A 26,103-nucleotide genomic window follows, 5' to 3' on the forward strand; every position below is an offset into this window, starting at 1 on the left:
GCCACCATCCCCAGGACAGATGCCAGCCTCCCGAGCATGGCGCCTGAGCCTTCCCAACCTGGCCCCCGCCCCCTCTCCCGCTGTCTTCATCCCTCCCCAATGTGCGCTGGAGCCCATGCACTGGACGCTGTTCCGGGGCCAGGGCAGAGCCAACGGCAGGACAGACCTCCCCACCAGCTCCTCAGCTGCGGGACCCAAGGACTTGCTTGTGGGGCTCTGCACACGCCACACCGTCCCCACTGCCTTGCCTGCCGTGCTCTCCAGGCCTTTTCTCCCTGGAAAATGCCTCTTCACCTTCCTGGCTGGTCTCAGGGCTTTCTCCTCTTGCCCGAGCCCCCCGCCGGAGCCCTGCTCTGATTCCTAGCGCCTCTGCCCCCCTCTCTTCCCTGGGTATGCACTTGCTGCCCAGGGAGCTCCGGGGGGAGGGCCGGGGAGGGCTTGTATTTTATTCTTTGCGGGCCCAGCTATTATCACAGAACCAGACGTATAGTAGGTGCTCAGTAAACATCCCAATAGAACCGAGCACGCGAAGGCTCAGGAGGGGAAGCGGCTTCCCAGCGAGTGCCTTCGGACAGCTTGGGTCTGGGAGCGGTCACGTCTGACTTCTTCATAGCCAACATTTTCTCCTGATGTGCTGGTCCTCTCGTTCCCTGGAGAAAACTCTTTATTCAGACTCATGTTTTTCTTTGTTTATGGATATGTAAACTTTACCAAGAAAAGTCAAAGCCTGGCTTATATTTTCACGTGGAAAACCAGCTAGCCCTCAGCTCAGGACTTTTGTGAGGAATAAATAATTTAACTGTTTTAGCTGTAGTGCAGTTCCGTGTTGCTGGAGAAGGAAAGAAGTGCCCCGGATCCTTCCAGAACGCTTGTTCTCCTGGGCCCTGGGGGAGGAAAATGCTCTGGATCCCTGCAGGATTAATTTATTCCAAAGAAATAGAAGAATGCTCGGTAGGCGAACATCGGATGAAGTGCCAAAGGCCAAGACAGCCTGTCCTCCGGAAGCTATGCCCTGGGAGCAGAAGGAGGTCACACAGGAAACCTCCGGGGAGGGCGGACCCAGCCTGGCCACGGGTGGAAAGAGGACACGCCCCTGGGGCATTTGGACCCTGGAGAAAGGACAAGAGGAGTAGCTGAGCCCGAAAGGCTTAGGGAAGAGAGAAGAAGAGTCAGAAACAAGTTTGTGTTGGTGCCTCGTAGGCCAAGACACTCCCTCAGCTGTCCTCACCGTGTGTGCTCTAGGCCTTGAGTTCCTGCTTTGCCTCATGTGAAAATCTGGCCCCTGATTTCTTTCTGTTAGCGTTTCTGGGGTACCCCTGACCTTTGTTTTACTTTTAATCATCTGGTGGAATTTCGTGTTAGGTCCTTTCCTTGTTACCAGCATCACACTGGATTTTGTATTTTGACCTGTTCTCCAGGTCTGTTTTTCAACTGGAAGATTTCACACATCTGCGCGAAAGTATATTCATTCTAGACTGTAAAGCAAAACACAACAGATTACACAGCAGTCTGTTTAGTATCAGCTCACAAATGTAGGACTAAATCCCAAACTGTGTGGGCGGAGCATGTGTGTGTATGGACGTACATCAAAAACTTAACTGCTTATCCTGGGTGGTGTGAGCTTTTTCTTTTTGCTTAAATGTATTTTCTCATGAACACGTGTCACACACACACAAAGGATTAAAGTTTCATAGGTTAAGAGTCAAATAATTTGCAACCAGGTTTAAGGGCAATGGGGCACCTCAACTCTTGATGGAAGAAACTCACATTACCTCTGGAGCTCTCGGCCAGAGGAGTAAAAAGGGCAATGATTTGAGGACAATAAACACCGGCTGGAACATGGTGACGAGCACCCGAACGCTGCAGTGGGCATTTCGGCTCTGTCGTGTGTGGACGCTTACGGTTATACATGTCAACATGACCCAGTGTCCACTTACCATTAAGTCAGAGGACTGGCCCTGTAGATGATTCCTATAAACCATGAGAGCAGAAGGTCATGCCGATCGCACCTGACCATCGACCGTGGTGTATGTGACGCTGGACCCTCAGAACAACCCTGCAAAGTAGGTAGTACTATTCCATCTTACAGACAAGAAACCGAGGCCCAGAGAGAGAAAGTCACTTGCCCAAGGTCAAAGACAGCACATATTGGAATCAGGATTTGCAGCAGGGGTATGAGAATGAGGAGGCCGGAACCCTGAGTTCAGGGTTGTAGCTTGGAGGGAAATAGCCCCTCCCACTGGGGGAGGAGGTAGGAGAACACAGGTGCAGCCCTCGGCCGAGGTGTGCTCTGGGCAGCCCTGCAGGGAGGCGGAAAGCACCATGCATTTGGTGGGGGGGCCCTGACCAAGTCTGGGTAGTGCAGGACAGGCTCAGGGAGGGGTGGGGCTGGCAACATGGGGGCCCAGACTTCGAAAGGCCCATATGCCTCCCGGGTCGGACTTGTAAATATTCAAATGTCCCCGCTCTCTGCACGAGGCTCTTCCACAGTCACCGGTAGGTTCAATTTTTCCAACAGCCGGTGAGGTGGGGGTCATCCCTGTTTTACAGATAAGGGAACAGGCAAATATTTGTCCCCTTCGGTGGATTGCCTTTTCATGCTCTTAATAGAATCCTTTGATGCACAAAAAGGTTTTAATTTTGATGAAGTCAGTTTCTCTCTCTTTCATTGGCTGTGTTTTTCTGTCATATGCAAGAAATCATTGCCAAATCCAACGTCATGAAGCTTCCCTCTATTCCCTATATTTAAAAGAATTTTAACACCTAAACCACCGCTAAAACGCACAAGGCGTGCTGCTATATAGCACAGTTTGAGACCGGGTCCTCCTAAACTCCGTTAGAGGGATGCCTGGGTGGTGCAGTCGGTCGGGCGTCAGACTCTTGGTTTTGGCTCAGGTGGGGGTCTTGGGGTTGTGCGATCCAGCCCTACCGGAAATCTGCTGGAGATTCTCTCCTTCTTTTTGCCCCTCCCCCACACTGCACACGCTAAATAATATACCTTTTAAAAAAATAAACTCCATTAAAAAAAATTTATTGAGATGAAACTCCATAGCGTAAAAGTAACCTTTTCGAAGTCGACAGTTCGGTGTTGTTCAGCATTACTCACAACGGTGTGCCCATCCCCCTATTTTTGCCTCTGTCCTTTACGGTTTACAAACAATTTTCATATCTATTTTCTCCTTTGCTCTTCACAGTAATCCTGAGAGTGAGACAGAGCAGCAAGGCTGCTCCTAGGGATGGGGGTGCCCGCAGCAAGAGCCCCTGTAACAGCGAGCTCTGCAGCCAGTCCGACCTGTCCCTTCCCTGGCTCCAGCGTGGGGCGGTGTTACGCCCTTGCAGGTGGCCCCGTTAGCCAGGCTCTGCGTGCTCCCGCTTCTCCCTTGCCTGCATCTTCTGCCTCTAGATGGCCGTCATGTGGCTTTTCCACCTGTGCCTTTGGTGGCTGGTTATCTGCACTTCTGTGTCCAATCCCATCAGCACTCAAGGACAGGGCAGGCGTCTGCAGCACGAGCACTGGGGACTCACCGAAAAGCACAGGGTAAAGAAGGAGCCCTGTGGAGGACCTGTGGCCTTCTCGGGTGTTAAGGGTGAAGCCCAGAGAAGCAGAACCTCACAGGCCCCGTGCACGGCGGGAGCCAGGCCCGGACCCGTTCACACCAGAAGCTCCCTTCCTCAAACCCACCCTTGCAGCTCTTGAAGGAAAAGGGACACTGCTCTCGCCCGAGCCTCACTTAGGTCTTCTTGACAGCCGCCAAGTGTTTACCTCCCCGAGTCCTGACCACACCCAGCAGCATTTGAACAAACAGGAAGCCGCCGAGGCTTAGGGCCAGTGAAGAGCTTGGCTGTCCCACAGCTCGCACAAGAGCCAGGCTCCAGCCCAGGTCCCTAGAGCCCAGGGCTTTGCTGCCTTCCTGGAGTGGCTCATGCCTCCAAGCCGCATCAGTGAGCCTTTCCTGGGCACTGGGGGTTCATGGGTATCTCCACTCTGCCCTGTGCTGAGGCCACCAACAACGAAAACACCACGGAGAGAGCCAGACAAGTATGAGCAAAATCTGTCCTGCTTTGGAAGTCAGCGACTGTAACTACTTGTCTCATTGGTAACTACCAATGAGATCGCGGATGCCAGACCTAAGTGAGAACCAGCAGTGACCCACAGCCAATAAATAGGTGACTTAGTGAGTGAAACTCGGAACCCACGAGTCAGGCTGTGGGCAGTGAGGGCCTCACCAGGCTGGGAAGGTTGGAGGAATACTGCACTCCCAGGTCCAGGCCCACCCATCCCCGTTGTGATTCTGACATTGCTTTGTTCCTTTTCATCTTAGGCTGATGACAGATGTTTGACATTATTATTAAACATTTGTGGTTTTTAAAAAATGAATCATGGATTATTAGAACTAGAAAAGTTCCTTTCATATCATTTCCCGCTTTTTTTTTTAATATTTTATTTATTTATGTATTTGAGAGAGCTAGAGTGAGAGAGCACAAGCAGGGGGAGCAGTAGAGGGAGAAGCAGGCTCACCTATGAGCAGAGCTCTCAATGTGGGGCTCAATCCCAGGACCCCAGGATCATGACCTGAGCCCAAGGCACACACTTAACCCACTGAGCCACCGAAGTGCCCTACCCGCTCGGTTTTATAGATGCTTATGCTGGCCTGCAGAGAGGGATAGGGATGTGCCAAGGTTGGCGGGCAGGCAGAGCTGGGACTGGGATCAGCCACGAAAGCCAGCCTCCTGGGCCCAGTCTGTGGCTGGGGGAGGCCCACGGTCCCCCGGGATCAGGCCAGTCTGGAGCTGGCCAGGTACGGGCCCTGTCTCCTCTCAGACCCTCCTCATCTCTGTGCTCCCAGGCTCCATCCATTCCAGCCGTGCCCACCCCGCGGGGTTTCCTGCCGAATGTTGCTCAACCTCTCACTAGACAGAGCCAGCAAGGTTAACCGGGTTAACCAGGAATGGATCTTTCTACCCCTTCCCCACCAGCCTTTTCTGCCGTCCACGCCCGACCAACTCCGCAGTCCAGGGCACAGGAGGGCTTCCAGGAGGCAGCGAGAGCCGGGGTCGCGCCAGGCCTAGGTCTCTCCTCGCCCTGTAGAGCCGGCCCGGGGCTCCCCAGAGCAGGTGACTTTCACGCCCTGGGCCCCGGGGGCTGGGCGCCCTCGCCTGCCACTTGGGGACGCCGCCCACTTCCCTCCGTTCCCCGGGAAGGGGGCTGCCGGTGGGGCGGGGCCAATGGGGCGAATGCGCGCGAACAGACACGGCGCACGCGCCAGGATCCGCGAGCCGGTAAGGAAATGACGACCTGGCGCGGGGCCCCGCGGCCGCCCCCACCGGACCCCGCGTGCCGCAGCCGGCCACGCCCCCATGGAGGCCCCGCCCCCACCGGACCCCGCGCGCCGCAGCCGGCCACGCCCCCATGGAGGCCCCGACCCCAGGAGGCCCCTCCCCCGGGGAGGTTCCGCTCCACCGACCGCTCATTGCGGGGACCCGGCGGCTGGCTGTGGGCCGCCTGGGTGCTGTGCAGGCGGCGCTGCGCGGGGCGCGGGGCTGGGGTCGGGGTCGGCGGCCCCAGGCGCCCGAGTGGGGTGCGCCCAGCGGGCCGCAGCAGCCAAGCAGCTATGGCGGAGGCCGCACCGCAGCACCTGGCGCTGTCCTCAGGGCTGTTGGAGTTGTGCCCGCTGCTGGGGCCCTCCCGGGACAGCCTCCCCGGCCCCGAGCAGGTAGGGGCCGGTGGGGAAACGGAGGCGGGGCGCGGCCGGGCGGCGGCTACGATCGGAGCGCGGGTCTGGCCCCGGCATCCCGGGCGTCTGCGGGGTGGGGGCGGTGCTCGGGGCTCCGGCCAGACCCCCCCTCCACCGCAGCCCGCCGGGTGCGAGGACCTTGGCTGTCCTGGCCGCGGAGGAGTCGCGGGGGTCTGCGGACTGGGGAGCCCTCGCCGGAGAGGAGCGCGGGCTCGGAGGACGCGCCTCCAGGTGCTCCGCCTTCGGCCGCTCCGGCTTCGGGAAGCACACCTGGGCAGGGTGAAGGCGGCTGATGGGGGGAGGCGGGGGGTGCGCCGGGGCGCCTGGGGTTACGTCGTCGCGGAAGAAAGGATTTCATTCATTATCCCGGACTTACTGTCTCCTCGGTGGTGGGTGCTGTGCCAGGCACAGCATCGTGAGGTTTGGGGTTTTAGATGTAAGGGGCACTTTCAAATGTTCTGCATTTAGTCATTTTGCGATGAAACCTAACTGTTTTTCTCGCTTGCAGAAAAGGCTGCCTACTCCCCCCTCCCCCCCCCCCCCCCCCCCCCCCCGCCCGGGGCCCTTTTCTCTTTCTCTGTGTGCTAGCAGCCAGAGTGACAAACCCTTTTCCCGGAAAGCAGCAGTTTTGGACACTCATTCTCTGTGTTTCTTTACTGTGCCCCTGCTTTTTCTTGGTTGTGTAACCCAGGCTTTCTTTTGAATTGGTTTGTGGCCCTCTTTTTCTCTTGGTCCAGGATGTCCATATGACTCTATCTGTGGATTTTTCTCTGGTTAGTGGTGATGCCCAGAGTACTCCGAGATTCCGGCTCTACCGCCCAGTTACCTGGGCAAGTCCTCATCTCATTCTGGACAACAGCAGTGAGAGGCACAGGAAGGCACCCGAGTATTTAGGGGTGCAGCGGAAAGGGTTGAGGTCATCAGGAGAAGCTAGATATTGCTCAAATTAACTGGATAAATGTCTCTTAATGTCTTGGTAGTCTCCTTAGCTTTTTTTTTTTTTTTTAAGATTTATTGAGTGAGGGAGAGAGAGATAGAGCAGGAGAGGGGCTGGGGCAGAGGGAGAAGGAGAAGCAGACTCCCCGCTGAGCAGGGACCCAGGACCCCAGGATCATGACCTGAGCAGAAGGCAGATGCTTAACTGACTGAGCCACCCAGGCGACCTGTCTCCCTTAACTTCATACAGAGCCAACTTCGATGGTTTCTGCATTTCCCTCCTCCTTTCTTACTCCCCAAATCCCGGTGATGTCTGCATCCCCTTTGACCTCTGTCTCCTCTGACCCTCATCGACTGAGTTATCTCCCTGCCTCTAATTTGCCAATGGCATTGCCTCCTTTTTCTTCTGATAGGAAATGACCTGGTTTCAGTTGCTTCTTGGGTGATTTCGGCATGCATGTTGGTTGCCCCAGGGTGAGACGTGTCTCGAGAGCAGGGTGAATGGCACGGTGGTGCTTTCCTGCCCCAAACAGGCCACGGCTTTCCCAGGCAAGTGGCAGTTTGCTACTCTGCATTTTAGCTATTACCCTTTTTATCCTACACGCTGATTCTGTTAGGGGTTCAGCAAGAGGTGGAGCGCAAATATTTGGAGTAGGAAAAAGGCAGCCTTTCGGGACGGATCCAACTTCCTGGGCTGAGCCTCCTTTAAGGCCGATGTTGACGTTACAGTTACCTAAACATGTGACTTCACTTGGCCACTCTGCTGTTATAGCAGTTCTATTTCTAACGTCTGAGGCTTTTTTTATAACTCTGAAAATCACCATTTCTCTGTCGTTGACGCATTCCTGCTCGGTGACAGATGAAAACAAGCCTGGAGGTATGAGAAACATTCCACTTACTGGTAGGGTAGTAAGGAGTCCTAACTTTCCATTTCATTTCTTAGATGGGTGGTGTTTTGTGAGGGTAGTGACAAAGACTTGGAGAATACGTCCACCCCATGGGAGGTTCTGGCTTGTACATCTCTCTCTACTCCGTGGTTGCCGTGGAGACGAGGCGTGGGGTGTGGAAGGATCTACGACTAACCCTCCGAGTGGGCCGAGAGCTCCGTGCCTCGAGTAGGTCACTGGCGTAATTCTTGGTGTGAAGGCAACATTGTAGCGGTTCTTGGTGGAGAGCGTCCAGGCTTTCGGCTTCTAGAGCAGCACTGTCCACCAGAACTTTCTGAGTGATGACGCCAGTGTTCTTCATCTGTGCCATCCGTGTGTCGGCCACTAGCCACACATGGCTACCAGGTGCTTGAGGCATGGCTAGTGCCACTGAGGAACTGGATTTTACACTTCATTGAATTTTAATTTCAATTTCAATAGCCACGTGGCTATTAACGGTGGTGGACAGCAAGTTCTAGAGCGCTAAACAAATCTGTTTTCTGTTTTATTTCACAGATTATGGCCCATCCTGTGTGAAGATCAGTGCCGCTCTATAATCTAACAGAAATAAATCTGTGGGGGCGCCTGGGTGGCTCAGTCATTAAGCGTGTGCCTTCGGCTCAGGGCGTGATCCCGGCGTTCTGGGATCGAGCCCCACATCAGGCTCCTCCGCTGGGAGCCTGCTTCTTCCTCTCCCACTCCCCCTGCCTGTGTTCCCTCTCTCACGGGCTGTCTCTCTCTCTTTCAAATGAATAAATGAAATCTTAAAAAAAAAGAATAAGAAATAAATCTGTGATGCTATCAGTTAGGGTGTGTGTGTCTCACTTTTTAATTAGCTCTGGTTTTTTGGACTGAAATGGTTGTTCCCGGGGAGGGGTTAGTAAATCAGTGTGGGCGAGAGAAGAGCAGGAGTGACTGTCCCCAGGCTGTGAGAACAGACCTTGTCTCGCCCGTAGGGGAGGGGCCGTTGCAATGCTCTGGGATCCAGGACTGTGCGTTCAGGAACTTACTCTGATGACCCAGTCGGACACGTGCACGTATGTATGGCAGACACTGTTCACCGCTGCCTTTGCTCAGGTTGTGCGTGTGACGAAGAAGAGAGCATGCCAGCTGTCCCTCGGTAGGGCTGTTACTGCGTCGTCCCCGTGTGGCACCATACAGCTGTGACAGGGAATCAGCCACCCCATATGCTGAAGTGGAGAAAAAAGCTAGTGGAACCAGTAAAAGGAGATGATTGTATGTAGGGGGACAAATCATATTGATATATACGCACATAAGAAACGTGAAGGCTGTAATCTCCGCTGTGCATAGTATTACCCACCCTTTCGTGGAATTAGGGGGAAGGCCTTTCCTTTCTATTCTTATGTATTTTATTCTTCCTGTATTGTCGTTAGCTTTTAACATGAGACTGTATTGCTTATCCAACCAGAAAAGACGCAAGGACATACGTTCGGTGGAAAAACAGATGTGTGATGTATGGCCAAATGCCAAGTTGGCTGAATTTAGGCCATCTTACTTTAAGGGACTAGATAAATGGCGGGGCGAGAGGTAGTCTCCTGCCGTTAGCATGATGACCGCATTCCCTTCAGCATCCGGACTGCTGCGCTCTAAGAGGTCGCGGAGCGCGAGGATGTGAATGGATGAGCAACCTCCGCTGAGAGCCGTCGGCTGGCTGAATGTGGGGACACAGAGAGACCACACAGTCCCCGGCCCAGCCCACCAACAGCTCTGAAGGTGATAGAGTACAACGTGGAAGGCATCAGTGCTCTAGGTGCTGAGCCAGGGCAGGGGGAGGCGGAAGGAGGTGCTCTAGGAGGTGAGGAGGGAGGAGGTGCAGGGGAGGTGGAAGGAGGTGCTGTAGGAGGTGAGGAGGGGAGGTGGAGGTGATGGAAGGAGGTGCTGTAGGAGGTGAGGAGGGGAGGTGGAGGTGATGGAAGGAGGTGCTGTAGGAGGTGAGGAGGGGAGGTGGAGGTGATGGAAGGAGGTGCTGTAGGAGGTGAGGAGGGAGGAGGTGAAGGGGAGGTGGAAGGAGGTGCTGAAGGAGGTGAGGAGGGGAGGTGGAGGTGGTGGAACGAGGTCCTGTAGGAGGTGAGGAGGGAGGAGGTTCAGGGGAGGTGGAAGGAGGTGCTGTAGGTGGTGAGGAGGGCAGGTGGAGGTGATGGAAGGAGGTGCTGTAGGAGGTGAGGAGGTGAGGTGGAGGTGATGGAAGGAGGTGCTGTAGGAGGTGAGGACGAGAGGTGAAGGTGATGGAAGGAGGTGCTGTAGGAGGTGAGGAGGGGAGGTGGAGGTGGTGGAAGAAGGTGAGGAGCCAGGGGCTTGATGGTCTAGAAGAGGCGCCTTGTCCTGGCTGCAGGTGAGGAAAGTCTCCCTCCAGTGGGGGTGGAGGGGGCATCCCTGGTGAAGAGGAGGAGCGGGGAGGGGGTGAGCACGAGTCCAGCGGAGTGGAGAGCAGGGAAAAAGCACAGCGTTGGACCATGGGCGCTTGTGTCTGGAGACCGAGAGGTTCAGCGGGGCACGGCTTTGGGGGCACCCTGGCTTTGGAAGCAGGCTGGCCTGCTGCTCAGGCGTACGATGCAGGTCGTCGTCCTGCCCTGTGACGTAGCACACGTGTGCCACATACATGGAATACGTGGTAATAACGGTAATGTATGGAAACAGATTCCATTTTCATGCTGGTGGAGGGACAGGGATGGTGTGTGAGGCTGGTTTGGATCCATCGAAGGGTCTGCAGGGGTAAAAAGCTGGTGCCAGTGGCAGGAGCCACCGCCCGTTGGGGCAGGTGATGAGGTCACATGTGTTCTGTTTTTTAAGATTTTTATTTATTTATTTATTTATTTATTTATTTATTTATTTATTTATTTGAGAGAGAGTGAACACAGCGGGGAGGGGAGAGGCACAGAGGGAGAGGGAGAAGCAGGCTCCCCGCTGAGCAGGGAGCCGGACCTGGGGCTCCATCCCAGGACCCTGAGATCATGACCTGAGCCGAAGGCAGACGCTTCACCGACTGAGCCACCCAGGTGCCCCCCCTTTGTGAGAGTGGACAGTGCGGGTCGGGCGCCCTGGGCCGGGCGGGAGGAGGCGATGCCATTCTCATGGCAGAACCCTTGAAGGATTAGTTTGTGGAGTCTGTAGCTGCTCTAAGTCCCGGGGTGGGTGGCTGCTTGGTCTGCAGGTGCGCAGCTGGGCTGGCACTGGGGCTGCTTTCAGAGACTTTTCTGCGGTTGGTGGCTCCGAAGACCCGAGGGTCACTGTCTTTATCACAGGCAAGCATATGGGCGGAAGCTTGGGTTTTAGGGAAATCAGCAGGAGCTTAATTTTTGAAGCTGTGAGTTTAAGGGACCCGCCTTATGTCTGGAGGCAGCTGGGTGCGGTCTGGGACTGGCAAGAGGTCTGAGCTGGCAGTGGGACTCTGGGCGCCGTCCCTAGGTGAGGACACCATGTGAGTGTGGAGACTGCCAGCCAGGCGGGGCACTTGAGGAGGGGCAAGGAGTCAGCCCTGGGGGGGTCACAGCCTGGAAGGAGGGGTCTGCCAGGGCCCTACCCAGGAGCGTCAGGGCAGAGGGGAAGAGCAGAGGGGGGTTTGCAGGCAAGGGGCCGGCTCCACGCTGTGACCACCTGTGCCCAGTGCTCACCGATGTGATGTTTGACGTGAGGAAGGAGCGGACGTGCATACTTTCATAGTTAAGTAGGTCCGAACTGCTGGATGGTGATAAGGAAAGTTTTAGAAAGGTTTTATAGAACTCAAGACGTGGTTTCCTTTCATGCCTGATACACAAAGATGTAAACATTATCCAGTACTATGGATTTCCCATGTTTGGTCTTTGTTCCCACTGGTACTAAACTTTTTTCCAAATATAAAGAAATTATTGCCTGAATTTAAATTATACAGAATAAAAATAAGCTTTTTGAGTTTAGAGAGTGTATTTACTGATGGGAGTTCCTCGTATGAATCCTCTCAAGGGTAAGAGTTCCCCTTTGGCTCCACGATTCTTACTGAAACGGTGATGCTGGCTGTCCCTTCCCTGCCGGTGACAATTCCATTTCTCCTGGTGACAACGATGTCCTTCCTCATGCCCTCTCTGAGTCCCTCAGAGATCTTTGATTCCGCGCGGCCCACCCCACCCCGGCGTCCTCCCACCTTCCCACATGCTTGCCACCCAGCGAATCCTGCCCCTGACTTCTGTTTCTCCACTAGCTTGGAGCTGACCTGCCCGTTTCTCTGTCACGGCCTGTTGACCTCTTCTGGGAGCTCGGGGAGCAGCCCGGCAACTGCCTCTGCGGAGTGGCCCGTCTCAGGCATCGTAGCTAGACAGAACGGAGGTCGGAGGCAGAGCCCGTGCTCTTCATATTATCTGGGGGAAGACTGAAAAGACAAAAGGTTTTGTAAAAATCGGGTACCAAGTTAAAGTTCGAAAGTGTTCAGGCTGAATGACCCTGTTGTGTAGACCTGGGGTGACTGTTTGGTTGCTGGAGGAAGGGTGTGTCTCTTCTCTCTGAGGCCGGCAGTCCTTCTTCTCACCCCTCGGTCCGTGTCCCCAGGTCAGTGGCAACAGGACCACTGGCATGGGGCATGACGCCGGCACCCCATCTGTACTGGGCTGGACAGTATGCGGCCCCCCCAACCTGGGAGGGCACTGGGGCCTCTGGTGTGGGGGCTGGGGTTGAGCCTTTGACCTGCGACCTTGCCCCCTTGAGAGGGAAGCTCAGGGATGCGGCGTTCGCTGCTGCAGTCCAAGCAGAGCTGGATGTGAACTGAGGTCTGCCTGTCAGTCCTGGGCTGGCAACTGCCGGGCTGTGTGCCCAGGGGCAGCCGGAGAGTCAGACCCTGTGCTGTGGGTGACTTGCCTGAACGCATGGCCTGATGGGTCCCTAAAAGCAGCTTCTTTGCCGTCCTTCCTGTCCTGGGCCACTGGTGGGTGAGGCCACACACACACGTGGGTGCGGAACCGGCACTCTGGCGGGTCGAAGGGGAACAGAGCGACAGTGGGTGCTTGGACAGAAGGCGCACAGCGGAGCAAGGGTGAGCGCTGTTGGCTTACTCGTATTACTCCCTTTAGGTGTCCCTGAAGCAGGGGGTCAGCAGCCCCTCTTCTCTCGATCTGGAGGTCCTGTCGGTTTTTGTGCCTCCTTTCGTCAGTAAGGATGACAGTCAGATGGCTGGCGCCCCCTCCGCGACTCTGAGCAAGACCAGAAGGCGCTCCTTCAGAAAGAAGAGGGACAAGCCCAAAACGGAGCCCTGGAAGGGCCTCCCTCCTGAAGACATTAGTGTCCCCAACGGTGTGGACCTGCTTGGCCTGCCTCAGCTCTGCTTCCCAGGTATCCCCCGCCCTGCTTTCCCAACTCCCCCATGGTGCTTTCTAGAAACCAAGTCAAGAAAGGGTGACAGACGGGGGGCTGGTTACCCCTGGCAGCCCCGAGGCCAAACTGCAGGTCTCAGTTCTCTTAATCTTGGGGGTTTGGGAGCTGAAGGACGTGCAGCCCAATAGTGCAGCCCCCATGTTTTGGAGAGCGAATCCCAGACGAAGGGCTGTCGGGATCGCCAGCACGGTTGGTAGAGGTGCTTTCCAAGGATTTTCACTTCTGATTGACAGGCCCGTCTTCCAGAGGTCCGGCCGGTGGGTCAGGATGAGTCCAGTTAGCCTGCAGCATCTCCCCCCAGAGTGCACTTCCGCCGGGCTCTCTGGCCCCTGTTTTCTGGGGACCCTGGTGCCTGTAGCCCGGGCTCACATGCTTTCCCCACCTGGCCTGTTCCCGGCAGTGGGTGGCCCTCATGTTTTCCACTGGTCTTTGAGAAACGCTGAGTGGCTGGTGTAGAAGACTCAGACTAGGGACTTCCCGTCCGTCATTCCCTGTCTGGGAGGTTCCATCGGGAATGGCTGCTGTCTCCCGGTCTCAGGGATTACAACCCGGGGACAGCTGGGACAACCCCTGCACCTGCCATGCTCAGAAACGGTCGCCTCCCCCAGGCACACCCCAGAGGGTTTGTCTGCGGTTGTTCTTATGTTCCTTCGCTAAATTCTGCAGAGCACAGAGGGTGGCTGAGAAATGGGCACCCACGGAGGGACGGAGGGGGCCACGGCTGGCTGGCGGCCCGACCCCCCAAGTGCCACAGCTGGCAGGGCGAGGACAGGTTCTGTAGGCCGCAAAGTGGGCTCACGGAGAGCCCAGCCTCGGAGGTGGATGCCACGGGGCCGTGCCGAGATTTCCTCTCCTTTCTCTACCCGCAGGGGGCGTGTACGTGGCCTCCGAACCGAAGGAGGACTGTGTCCACTTCCTGGTGCTGACCGATGTCTGTGGGAACAGAAGTATGCCGTGGTTGCCCAGTACTCCCGACCCCTGCACGTACGTGACCGCCGTGAATTCCCTCTGAAATCTGCTGGTGTTTATTTTTGCTGAAACACGCTTCCCGCAATCACCGCGATTGTAATCATGTTAGCGTGTGTGGGTCAGTGGCACTAAGTACACTCCCGCTGGCGGGCAGCCCCTGCCGCGTCTGGTTGCAAAAGACGTTCATCACCCCGGAAGTCCCGCCCCCGGCCCCCGGCCCCCGTTCTGCCCACATGGGTTTGCCTGCTTCGGACACCTGGTGTCAGTGGACTCAGGCTGCATGTGGCTTCTGTGTCTGGCTTCGTGCACTCAGTGGATGGGGTCAGAGTTCATCCACGTTGGGGCAGCAGCGCCTCTGTCTTACGGCCGAGTCCTACCGCCCAGTGTATGTGAGCCACAGCTTGTTTCCCACATGTCCGTGGAGGGACATTTGTGTTCTTGTATGCGGGGTGACGGCTTTGGGCCTCCAGAGCATGACTTGGCCCTCCCCCGCCCGGCAGGGCCACGAGTGCGAGCCAGCCGGCCCCTGGAGGTCGCAGGGGCCGCCGTGCACCTGAAGAGGCGGGGTGACCCACGGCCTGTGTCCAGAGGGTTTCCAGAAGCAGCAGTGCTTTACCCTGGGGAAGTCCAGGAATCCCACACCGAGGGGGCGGTGGCTGCCCGGTTGTTCCTCCCCACTCTGCCGTCAGAGGCTGGGCCAGGTGTGCTGGGAGAATTATCCCTAAGTGTCACGGCATAAGGCTCAACTCGATGGGCTCTGTCCCTTCACGCCTGTGGATGTGCCTCGGAAACCTGTGGGAGTCCAGCATTCTGCTGATGTCTGAGTGCGCGACCTCCGTGTCTGGACTAGGCGTCCCCTGGACCCCTGGACTAGGGTGGGCAGTGGGCAGCGCGGGGAGGCCACCCCTCATGGCCGTGTGTGCGGGCTGCTGGGCCTGCGGCGTTGGCAGCCTGCCTGCTTGCCTGGGTTAGGTAGGGGTGGGAGACGAGCCGGGGGCCGAGTTCCTGCCCCTCCCTGGCCAGCGCTTCCGGCAGAGACAGGATGGGAGGCTGGATTATTCAGGAAGGTGCTTGGGAGCCTGTCTGTGAAGTGATCGCTATGAGAAGTACATGTTATTTCTCTTATCCTTAAATACATTTTAAAAAGGTCACAGCCTCTGCTTTGCCTGTGACTCCCCCACTACACCTGGCTGCTGGGGTGTGCGTGACCCCTCGCCCATCCTCTCAGTGCCTGCGTGGTTTCGGGGTGACTCTGGGCCCTACATGCTGGCCTCCCCACCTCCCCTCGTGCCCAGTGACCAGCCACGCCCTGTCCTGCGCTCCTGTCTTTCCGTGGACTGCACGCGCAGCCCCGCCCGGAGTGCAGACGGCACTGTGGTCCTCATATGCCAGCTGCCCGTGTGCTCAGCCCGGTGCCGACGACCCTCCTGCACAGTCGTTCATTTAATCCACAGCGAACGGGGCTGGGAACTCTCAGCATCATCCCCATTTTACCGCTGAGGGAGCAGGCAGTCGCACAGGGAGGTGAGGGGACTTGCCTGGGGGCCCAGCACACTGACTTGAGGGCCTTGGTTCAAGGTTGGTGGGTAGACGAATGGCGTGCCCACTGCTTGCCGGGCTCTCCCCCTGTCTTGCAAGACCCTCGCGTTCACACCATCCCCAGGTGGAGCTGTTATCACGGTCCGCCGTCCCTACTGAAAAACCCCAAACAACCCTCCACGGGGGCCAGACTGTGGCCCTCAGTGATGCGCCACTCGTAAGCTCTGCAGTGGTCTGTGCCTTCTGGAATCTCGGTGCCGGTACTTTTCTCCAGCTGAGAACCCCCCCTCTCCCCCACCGACACACACACATATGGCCCAGTGCTGGAGGTTTTTTCCTGTGTAAGCAGAGCCCATGGCCCCTTCTGTGTCTTACTGTGTTCTCACTGTGTTCCCATCTGGGGTCGGGACGTGTCATTGTCTCTGCCACCTCAGCACATCACACACTGGGGGAGGGGGGCATCTGCGAGGACTGGGACTCCCAGTGACACAGGGGGGGCATCCACGCTGACTGGGACTTGCGGTGACACCGGAGGGGGCGCCAGCCGGGTGGCGGGGGAGCAGGATGCTGTCTGGGCCCCTGCCCTCTCGCTTCTGTCTGCAGAGGCCCACACTGCTGAGGATAGAAGCTGGGACCAGCTGGATCGGAGGGTGACACAGGCCTGTTGCTTTCTCTCCAGGACGAGTCGTGTTTCTACAACGGCAAGGCGCACTGGGAGCCATCCTGGCCGACCGCGGGCGTGGCTGGCTGCTTCGGACCGTTCGCAGTGTGCGTGGTCTCCAAGCTCCCCTACTACAACGCCCTCAAGGACTGCCTGTCCTGGTGAGCCCGTGCGGTGCCCGCGTGTCTGCGAGGCCACGCCTGGCGCTGGCGGTGGTGGGCGGGCTCTGGTTTGGTGACGGGAGCTCCCGTGAAGGCCCAGAGGCTTCCCGAGGCGGTAGCCTGTGGGGAAGGTCTGCCAGACAAGGGAAGATGAAACCAAACTGTGGGAAGTAAAATTAGTATGGAGGATTTTATGTTGTTTGGTTTTTTAAAAAAGACGTCCATCAGAAATAGCTCTTCTCCTGTTATCTGAGAAAATCAGGCTGCCGCTGCTGTCAGTCCTGTTAAGTTCATGACAGTTAACGAATTATCTTTTCTTGGGGTGGAATCTTGAAGTGCCTTAATGCTGATGATATTGAGTAGAAAGCCTGAGGACGTAGAGAAGTTTTGAAAACTCTAGAGAGAATCGCGTCGGGCGCACTTGCCGCCTGTCGTCGGGGGATGATTGTGGCGTGTGGACACGGTCCATCCCCCGGCCACACGCGCCCTGGCCGCCTGGTTTTCGTTCTCACCAAGTTCTAGTCTTGGAATTCTCAGTGGTTTGGTTAACGACAGAGGCGGCCAACGGAGGTTTGCCTTAATGCTGTAATACCCACCCTCCACCCCTGGCAAGTCGCAGACTTCTGGAAAGACCATCATTTTGGTTCTCACACTGTGGTCAGAGGGATGAGCAGGAATCCTTCCTGACCAAACTCACCACCTTCGGAGCTCAAGTTCCAGCGCCTTAATGTTTTAGTTTTCAAAATGTGGCTGGTGTTTGCCCATAGTTTGGGTCTAGCCCGCGTTTTATTGCCCCCGACACAGAACAGAGCGCTCGCCGGGTCTCCCTCCGGGACTGCGTGCTCAGTAGGGCATGTCTGCCCGGGCGTGGGCAGTGATAGGATGATAAATTAGGACAGGGTCCCTTTTCGTTAATTAACTGGTAATCTTCAGCACCTGAGGGTAGGTGGCTTGTGCACCCATCTCGTTTCCTCTTCTGTGAATTGGGGGTGGTGTTGCCACCCTTTCTCGAACGGAACGGGTTCGGGCCTGCGGGGAGGACAGCACCTGCTTCACTTTCTCGGCCTTTGTACGCGTGATCATTCACGTGTGACTGGCAACAAATACCATCCTGCTAGACGTTAATGCAAAGGAACATTTAACTCGAAAAACGTGTTCAGTTTCCCTGCTCCTCGAGTTTTCTGTCTCCTGATGGTCGTTGCTAAATGACCCGAACTAGAAAACAGAAAAACAGATGACAGAAATGCAAAAGACAGTTTATAAATACAGATTTATAGATTTTTAAAATCTGTTTTTCTGCTATAACGGTGGCGTGTAAACTAGGCCTCTGTGTGGACAGAAATTGGGAGAGAATGCTTAGTTGTATTTGGGGAATTAGATTATGGAGAGTCTGGTTTTTTTTTTTTTTAACTCGATACTATTCTTTGACAATAATTAAAATATGGAAGAATATTGAATTATCTCCATTTCCTGACACTAACTCCAGGAAGAGCTATTATTATTTTTAAAGATTTATTCATTTATTATTTTTAGAGAGAGAGAGAGAGCAGGGAGGAGGGACAGAGGGAGAGAGAGAGAGAATCCCAAGCAGGATCCATGCTGAGTGCAGAGCCTGACACGGGCTTGATCTCATGACCCTAAGATCGTGACCTGAGCTCCAATCAAGAGTCAGATGCTTAACCGACTGCGCCACCTAGGCGCCCTGACTGACCCCAGGCGGACTTATGATTTGTTACTTAAAGTAACAGCGTAACCGCTTGGCTTGCGGGACACGCGTGGGCCCTGCTGTGGCCCTGCTGTGGCGAGTGAGGCCGGGGACTGCCCCAGGGCACAGAGGTGGGGTTTCCAGGGCAGTTGGCTGAATTTTGCCTAATGTAGACACCATGTCACCACCACTGCCATTAAGACAGAGAACATTTTCACCACGCCCCAAAGTTCCCTTACACCCTGTGGTCGCTTCCCAGCCGCCTGCCCCCAGGCACCTGCTGGTCCGTCACGCGTTTCAGTCACTTGCCGCTGTGCCTTGAACAACGCGGTTTGAACTGTGCGCGTCCACGTACACCTGGATTTTTTTCAACAAATACAGTACAGTCCTGTATATGTATTTTCTCTTCCTCAGGATTTTCTTAAAAACATTTCCTCTTTTCTAGCTTACTTTATTCTAAGAATACAGGATATAATGCATATTACATGCAGAATACCTGTTAATCGATCGTTCGTGTCGTCGGTAAGGCTTTAGGTCAGCAGCAGGCTATCAGCAATTAAGTTTTTTGGGGGGTTGAGAAGTTCTATGCAGGTTTTCAACTGCGTGGGGGAGAGCACCTTTAACCCCTCACATTGTTCAAGGGCCAACCGTACTTCAAAAGTCAGAATGCATTTGGGAAACAAACGTGGCCAAGCACTTTCCTTTGAGATGTTTACTCGCTGCTGAAGTATGACCCAGACAGAAAATTGCATGAATTCCAGCTGTGTAACCAGCACTCACAGCAAGAAACAGAACATGACCAGCCCCCATCCCCCCACGCCCCACCTCTCCTGTGCCCCCCTGCAGGCAGGTCCTGACCCTGGGCAGCCTCACCTTGCTGTCTGAGGCCTAGGGTTGTCGTCAGTGTCCTCCCGCCACCTCCCCCGCCCCCAGCCTGGAAGGCCCTGGGGCTGCCGGCACTGGCAGACAGGTCAGCGCTGATTAGAAATGCTAAGATGTCCTCCAGTCCCCTTCATGTCACTGCAATGTTGTGTAATCGTTCTTTCTGATGGCTGAGTAATATTCCATTGTGACGGGTAGTAAGGAGGGCACGTATTGCATGGAGCACTGGGTGTTACACGCAAGTAATGAATCATGGAACTTTACATCAAAAACTAAGGATATACTGTATGGTGACTAACATAATAAAAAATTATTATAAAAAAAGAAATGCTAAGATGACAATTGGATATTCATACTTATTTTGTGATTTGATTTTTTTTTATTTTAGTTTATTGACTCATCTGAAGCTCTGTAAAGATTTTGAAGTTGACAATCACATAAAAGATTTTGCTGCAAAACTGTCTTTGACACCTAGCCCGCCGCCTGGACCGCTTCATTTGGTCATTAAATCTGGAATTTTGTCTTTTCTTTATGAATAGTAAAAGTCCTATGTCGACGATGGTTTTAATGTTTTAAACTGTTTCTTACGTTCCAGGGTGTTTAAATTACGCTTCTCAGGTTCCTTACAGAATCATCTAATTACGCTGTTTCTAGAGATGCGTTTGCCGGGCGGCCCGTGATACGTGGTGTGGAGCTGGTGATGGGCCCCCTTAGTGCTTAATACACCGGCTCATTTGGTTTATTTGTCTGGAATATTGGGTATTGTATTAAACTGATTCATGTTTTCTCCTGTCCGGGGTGATTAATGAAAAGTACCTGGCTTCCTATTTTTTGGTTTTTCCCAGTGCCACCGTGTTGTTGAATAAGTGGCCAAGCGTTTCCGTGGGTCTGGGTTCCCTGGCACGCTCGTCCTGAGATGTTGTTGGCTCTTTCACCACTTGAGGGTTTCGGGCTAAGGACAGTTGCAGAAAGGCAGCCCACGTTCCCCCTTTGCCGAGTAATGGGCCAAGACGGCTGAGCTGTGATGACACCTGTCTGGCCTGGCATCTTCCAGACTGACGCAACCACCGGGCATTTCCTCGTTCTCAAACAAGCACCTGCCAGATTAGTGTCTGGAAGAAAGTCATAGATGTCGACTCTGCTTCACTCAGTCCTTTCTGGAAGCTTAGACATAGAGATCTCGGTTCTCTACGTATTGATTATTATTCACAGTTGAAAAATTAATTTTATTTCGCAGGAGACATGTGATCATGAACTTAAAATGTATATTTTTAATATCACACTACAGTGTGTGGGATGGGGGAGGGAACCCTGCCAGATGCATTCCAGGCCCAGAGACAGAGCAAGTTGCCCCAGGACCTTGGTTCCGCTCCCAGAAACCTTTGTAGGGACGTTTATTGGGTTCTTGTTTTGTGCAAGGCTCTCATCTTTATTATGTGGATAATTGGTATTTTTTTATGGTTCAGTGAAGTCATCAAAGTTTCTGTTCTTGCTCTAATCACTCAACAAGTGTTCCCTGAGGACCGGCTAAGCAGTGAACAAAGCCGAGTTCAGGGCAGTTTGAGGGTTAACCGTATGTACTATGTTCCGCCTTTGAGCATGAGTAATGCACGAACCGCACCCATACCCATCTTCTGTACCTCGGAGTCTTGGATGAGCTCACATTTGGTTCTCCGACTTTTACCACCCCCGTGAGAAAGTTTCCTGGGGGTCATTCTTGATGCCTCTTCTCTTCACCCCTGCATTCCATCCATGGCTCATCCCTGACCGGCCAGCTCCCGGCGTTTGCCTCTAGTTGGCCACGGCCACCACCCCACGCAGGGCCACTGGGTCCCACCTGCGTGACTTGGGGAGCCATTGGTCTGGCCACGTCCATTCTTGACCCTTCATTCAGTTCATCCTTTGCATAGTGGCTGCAGGGACTGTTAACATCTATCCATTGGACTCTCCTCTTGTGCGTAAAACCCCACAATGGCTTCTCGCTGCGTAGCTGCCGCAGTCCTGCATCCCTAGCCCCTGTATCAGTGTCCTGCTCTGTCTCATGTCCTCACTCCCTTGCTGACTGTTGTCCAGCCACACTGGATTTCCCTCAGTCCCTCGCAGGTGCTGCCCCCAGGCCCTTGCATATGCTGTTCCTGGAAGTCAGGTTCTTCGGGATGGCCTCTGTGTGACCTCCCACCCGTCTCTCTGTGCCCTGCTCCCTTCCTGCAGAGCCCAGCATGGTCTGCAGTTAGGGCCCGCACACGTGTGTGTTTTGTTCAATGTCCATCTTCTCCATCGGCCTCCAAGCTGCATGAGGAAAAGGCCCCGTTCAGAGCTGTGTTTGCGACGCTGTTACCATGCCTGCTGCTCCCACAGCTGTCGAGTGAATGAATGAACGGATGGGTCGTGTTTCGGCGTTAGCCTGTCCTTTTCACAGAGCAGGGCCTGCGTCTTGGTTCTTGCGCATTTGTCCAAATGAGCCGAGTCTGGCTCAGACTAGCCGCTGTGATCCCCCTTGTGCAGCCTCACCAGCTCTGGGGTCCTCATTGATACGTGGCCCTGACCCATCTTTGGGAGTGTTGAACCACTGTGGCTGTTCCTTGTTTTGGAAAAACGCAAGGCCAAGGTTCTTCTCTAACCCCGGAGCCGATTCAGCATGGAATTCCAGAACCCACTACAAGCAAACATTGATGGAGAGGCTGTGTAGCTAGTGGTCAGGAGCTGTGGTTCCCGTGAATCAAGCGTGTGGGCGCCGGGTGGGGCATCTCCTGTCTGCGTCAGGGGTGGTGGCGCCCAGCCTCCACCAGGCCTGGCTCGGTGCCCTTTCGCGGACGGCGCCTGGACCACTGGCCCGAGAGCAGCAGACACCCGCGTCCCTGGGCCCGCTCTGCCGCTTCTCTGCCCACCAGCGGGTCTGATTTTACGTGCTTTCAGAGCACGGCCAAGTCGCTGGGTGTGCACGCGAAATGCGCCTTTTCCGTCTCACTCTACCGGACTCACATCCTGTGTTGCTTTGTGCGTGGATCCTATTGTCTGCGTGGGGCTACAGTCAAAGCTGAACTTTGGAAAGTGTTTCCCCGAAATCTCTCTCCCTCCTCAGTCTCTTCACCTGAGAGGTGGGGTGGACAGCAGAGCCCAGCTCAGAGGGTGTGGGTCTCACACACGTGAGGTCGCTGGCATCCCGGGGGCCCAACAGCGTCCCTGGTAGAATGACTGGTGTTTGTATTAGTTTCTACCTGTAGTTGGGAAGCTGGTCGATACGTTTATTTTTTGAAATATTGAGGGGAATTTTTCATATAAACTTTACAATGATTCATAGTTCATCACCGCTGGGAGCATGTAACTCTGCTCTACCGTGTTTTGTTTTAAATAAAAAGGATGTTACTGTCCACACAGCGCGTCCGCCTTGATTCTGATGTGTCTTGCTTCTGTGGGCCAGTGGGTGACAAGACGGTGCCGTCGGGGGGCCCTTGCAGAAAGAAGGCTTCTCCTGCCCTCAGGTTCTTTGCACGAGCGTTCACGCAGAGCCGTGGTGATGCAGGTGTGAGCACGTGTGGAATGCGAACATTTGTTCTCCAGCCAGTGCTCCGCATCTCTCCGTGTGTCCTCCTTCCACACTTTTCCTGGCGGGAGCTTCTCTGTGCTCAGATTCGAATCTTCTCTGTGCTTGTGGCCCGGTGCTCCTCACACTTGGGTCACTCCGTTCTGCTGGTCCCCAGGGCTCCAGGGACGCTCCTGGGTGCCCCCCAAAAGGCTGACACCCACAGTCAGGAACGAACTTGCCAATGAGCTGGAAGGCTTCTCGGTGGAGGGGCCCCTACCGTCCCCCTCCGTCTACCGCGTCCTTTTACACAGAAGGGGCATTCTGCAGATACTGAATTTGAATCAAAGTGTAATTTTGAGATACCATCATTGAGAAAAATAAAGTCTTTCTCAGCGATTTCTTAAAGTGCATGTCTTTAAAGAGCTTTGACAATTACGTTGAAAATACTAAGAGAATTTGTAATATGCAGTAAGTGTTCTGAGAGTAACCCGATCATGTTTGACTTAGAACCTGTGCTAATCGGGACAGATGTCCAGGTGTCAGTTTATCTTTGCCGATGGGCAGTCTGCTAATGAAGTAAAGAGTTTAGGGAAGTTTGGCCGAAAAAGACATTCAGTACTTGATTCACGTCTGAGCCTTGCTCAGCAATTCTGTGTGTCTCTGGACTGTTTGGTTCTGTGACATATACGGGGATAGTGTGAGTCTTCAAACACGTATCCTAGGTCAGACACCCTCGGTGCCAGAACGGAGAGTCTGGGAGCCTCTGCTGGGAGCGGCCTCTGCTGGGAGCGGCTCTCTGAACTAATTACGGAACTTGGTCGTCACAGATATTTAACATGAAGCCACTACAGATCGTGTTTCCCTCCCGCGTGGACCCTGAGAGCCCGGTCATCGACTTGGACCTTCACCTGCCCTTGCTGTGCTTCAGGCCCGAGAAAGTGCGGCAGGTAAGCGTCCCTCCGGACCTGGGGCATCCGTGCTGGTTGGCTTGGTGGGGCATCTAAGCTGTCATCGTCTGGAGGGTGATTCCAGGGCACGTGTCTTCCAGAACATTCCAGAATGTTCCGAATGTTCCACAACACACTGGGAATAGTTGCTTTTTGCCTTCAAGCAGACATTCAGGACTGTGCACACCATTTACAAGCAGTGCTTTTGGGGGTTAAAGGGGCTTTCGTTTTGGCAAACAGCAGGGAAACCGGGTGAGACCTAGGCTCCACGTGGTTTTGGTGGCGCATTCACACGCATGTTCAGTGCATGGCGCGTGGTCAGAGGTGTGTACACGGTGTCGTTGATCTCCCCCAGATCCTAACGTGCCTCCTCATGGAGCAGCGGATGGTGTTCTTCTCCTCCAGCTGGGCGCTGCTACTGCTGGTCACCGAGTGCTTCCTGGCCTACCTGCACCCCCTGCAGTGGCAGCACACGTTCGTGCCCGTCTTGTCGCGCCAGATGCTAGACTTCATCATGGCACCGACGTCCTTCCTCATGGGCTGCCACCTCGACTACTTTGAAGAAGTCAGCAAGGTTAGGCCTTGGCCATTTGCTGTAGAATGTCAGATCCTTGTGACCCCTGCGGGGACTGGCGGAGAGGGGCTTCCAAAGGGCCCTGCAGGGAGGGCCACGTGCCCTGGCCACAGGGAGAGGGTGGGCACTCCTGTCCCTGGGGCTCGTGCTCTGGGCTCCACGCACGCGGGGTGCTGTCGCGGGTCTGCACCATCCTGCTGCAGTCCTCCGGGTGTTTTCGAGGCTGGGGGGTTCTGGGCGCCGGGACCCCGTGTCACGTGCCAGTCCCCTTAAATTCCCGGGGCTCCAGCGAGGAGAGTGTGGGTGTCGGCACTGATGGAGCCTGCTAACCGGCCTGGCCGTGGCTGCTTTCTAGTTTTGTGGCCTTGAGTGAGGTGCCAGCCCTTACTGAGCCTCAGCCTCCTTGGCTCTAAAGTGGGCATGTCCTCCTGGGCCGGGCTCTGTGTGGGGACCACCCCGCACCCGCCAGCACAGGGGAAGGGCTTGGCAGACCCCAGCAGCCAGTGTCCCGGTCCAGATCTTGTGTTTCTCTGGTTAAGCTTCTGTTGTTCAGTAATGCTGTGGACCATCCTACTGGAAGACGCCCCGTCTATGGATTTCCCTCCTCCTCCTCCTTCCTCTCTCCCCGCTTTTGTTTTTGAGGCAATCCCCTGGCTCCCAAGAAAGCCAGCTGGCCTCCCCAAGCTCCCAACCTCCCTGTACGCTCCGGCCTCCAGCCCCTCCGTCTCTCCGAGACCCCCGATTCCACCAACCTCCCCATCTTTCACGAAGCCCCCCAGGCCTTCTCATGTCCCCCAAACCTCCCCGTTTACCCGAGCCCTCAGCCTCCCCTCGTCCCCTGGCCTGCCGGAGCCCGCCGACCTCCCCACAAGTCCGTCCTCCACCCATCCCCGTTCTCCCAGAACCCGCCCCCTCGTCCCCCTTCCCTGGCCTCTCGTGTCCCCCCGCCGGCCTCCCCACATCACCGTCCTCCCGGAGACCGCCAGTCTGCCCCACATCTCCCGACCGGCCCGCGCCCCGGTCCTTCCCACAGCGCCGTCCTCCCCGGGCCCCTCCCTCGTCCTCCCCACTTCTCCGGCCTCCCCACATCCTCGGCCTCCCGAGCCCCGCGCGGGAGGGGCCCGTCTCCGCCACATCCGCCGCGCGGACCGGCTCGTTGGCCCCGCTCGGCCCTGCCAACCCCCAGCTCCAGGAGCCGGCCCGCCCGCCCGCGTCCCGGCCCCCTCCCCAGCCCCACACTCACTCGGACCGCGCGGGGCGCCGGGAGGCGAGGGCAGACCACTGCGAGGAGGCGCCGCGAACCGACGGGCGGCCCTCCCTCCCACGCCTCACGCCGCAGGCGCACAGCCGTCCCGGCCCGGCGGCGGCAGCGGTGGCAGCGGGCTTGCACCCTCGGGGCCGTGCTGCGTCCGTCGGCGCGGGCCGCGTGTGCGCGGCGACCGGCTGAGCCGGGCTTCACCGCCAAGGCGCGCGCCGGGCCGAGGCCCCGCACCGATCTTTGCTCCCCCGCTGGGAGGACCGGGCATGCGCCCCGCGGCCCGCGCATGCCCTGCACGCCACGGGGCTCCGCTTCCGAGACCGCGCCAGACAGTCGCGCCGGGAATTCAGGACGGCAAGGGACTGAGCGCGCATGTGGTGGCCGGGTCCGGGGAAGCCTCGGCGGAGGCCGGGAGGGGCGGCCCGCCGAGCTGAGGTCCCGGAGGTCCCACTGGCGGCACTCTGCGCCGGCGGGGCTGGACCGACCTCGGGGAAGCCCTCCCACCCGCTGCCCTGCCCCCCACAGCCCGGACGCGGCCCCTTTGCAGGGCCTCCCTAGCCCGCTGCCCTGCAGCCCAGCCCCAGGGCCGGAACCCGCGCAGTCGAGCCCCGCAGTGGGCCGGGGCCTGGCCCGAGTCCTCGCGCGTGTCTTCGCCAGGCTTCCTGCCCACCCCGAGGAGTTAGGTGTCCCGGGCCCCTCTGCACACAGGAGAGTGAGGCTCAGGGGTGTGTTCCGTGGCATCACAGCTCATGCTGGGCTATACTTAGATTGAACCCTGGAAGACGGCCTGAAAGAGGCTGTGGGAGGCGGCTGGAGGTAGACAGATGTGGGGCCTCAGGGCTGGAGACAGAAGAGGAGGACCCCGGGGATCTGGGAGTCACCAGGCCTAGGGCAGCTGAGCAGACCCAGGACGCCGAGTGGAAGGG

General features: G+C 56.2%; 3 protein-coding genes across 4 annotated transcripts; all 3 read left to right on the plus strand.

The window, feature by feature from the left end:
• The first annotated feature begins 5,286 nt into the window (after positions 1–5,286).
• Positions 5,287–8,372, plus strand: LOC130543837 (programmed cell death protein 7-like). Of its 2 annotated transcripts, none has more exons than XM_057312831.1 (2): positions 5,287–5,714; positions 8,114–8,372. In XM_057312831.1, exons 1-2 carry the CDS (start codon positions 5,289–5,291, stop codon positions 8,132–8,134), a joined length of 447 nt encoding a protein of 148 aa, XP_057168814.1. In that variant the 5' UTR covers positions 5,287–5,288; the 3' UTR covers positions 8,135–8,372. The 2 variants fall into 2 exon arrangements, with proteins under 2 accessions (XP_057168814.1, XP_057168813.1); XM_057312830.1 differs by lacking the exon at positions 8,114–8,372 and adding an exon at positions 7,085–8,105.
• Positions 8,373–12,061: 3,689 nt separating this feature from the next.
• On the plus strand, positions 12,062–16,230 carry LOC130543916 (DENN domain-containing protein 3-like; the record flags this gene model as incomplete). Its single annotated transcript, XM_057313039.1, has 3 exons — positions 12,062–12,913; positions 13,825–13,939; positions 16,143–16,230. Coding segments are annotated over exons 1-3 (366 nt in total), but the record flags the coding sequence as incomplete, so codon positions are not given.
• Positions 16,231–16,237: 7 nt separating this feature from the next.
• LOC125281379 (DENN domain-containing protein 3-like) lies at positions 16,238–24,557 on the plus strand. The gene is made up of 3 exons (XM_057312829.1): positions 16,238–16,285; positions 23,226–23,345; positions 23,701–24,557. Exons 2-3 carry the CDS (start codon positions 23,235–23,237, stop codon positions 24,190–24,192), a joined length of 603 nt encoding a protein of 200 aa, XP_057168812.1. The 5' UTR covers positions 16,238–16,285; positions 23,226–23,234; the 3' UTR covers positions 24,193–24,557.
• Positions 24,558–26,103: the final 1,546 nt, after the last annotated feature.

The sequence above is a fragment of the Ursus arctos genome, unplaced genomic scaffold, assembly GCF_023065955.2.
Source record: "Ursus arctos isolate Adak ecotype North America unplaced genomic scaffold, UrsArc2.0 scaffold_16, whole genome shotgun sequence".
Classification (NCBI taxonomy): domain Eukaryota; kingdom Metazoa; phylum Chordata; class Mammalia; order Carnivora; family Ursidae; genus Ursus; species Ursus arctos.

What these genes read in the sequence shown, in the direction of transcription:
- LOC125281379 (XM_057312829.1), top strand. Translation starts at nt 23,235, where the DNA reads ATGAAGCCACTACAGATCGTGTTTCCCTCCCGCGTGGACCCTGAGAGC. An exon ending in GGCCCGAGAAAGTGCGGCAG is followed by an intron (nt 23,346 to 23,700) that starts GTAAGCGTCCCT and finishes GATCTCCCCCAG; the next exon opens with ATCCTAACGTGCCTCCTCAT.
- LOC130543837 (XM_057312830.1), top strand. Translation starts at nt 5,289, where the DNA reads ATGACGACCTGGCGCGGGGCCCCGCGGCCGCCCCCACCGGACCCCGCG. An exon ending in GCCTCCCCGGCCCCGAGCAG is followed by an intron (nt 5,715 to 7,084) that starts GTAGGGGCCGGT and finishes TTCTTCTGATAG; the next exon opens with GAAATGACCTGGTTTCAGTT.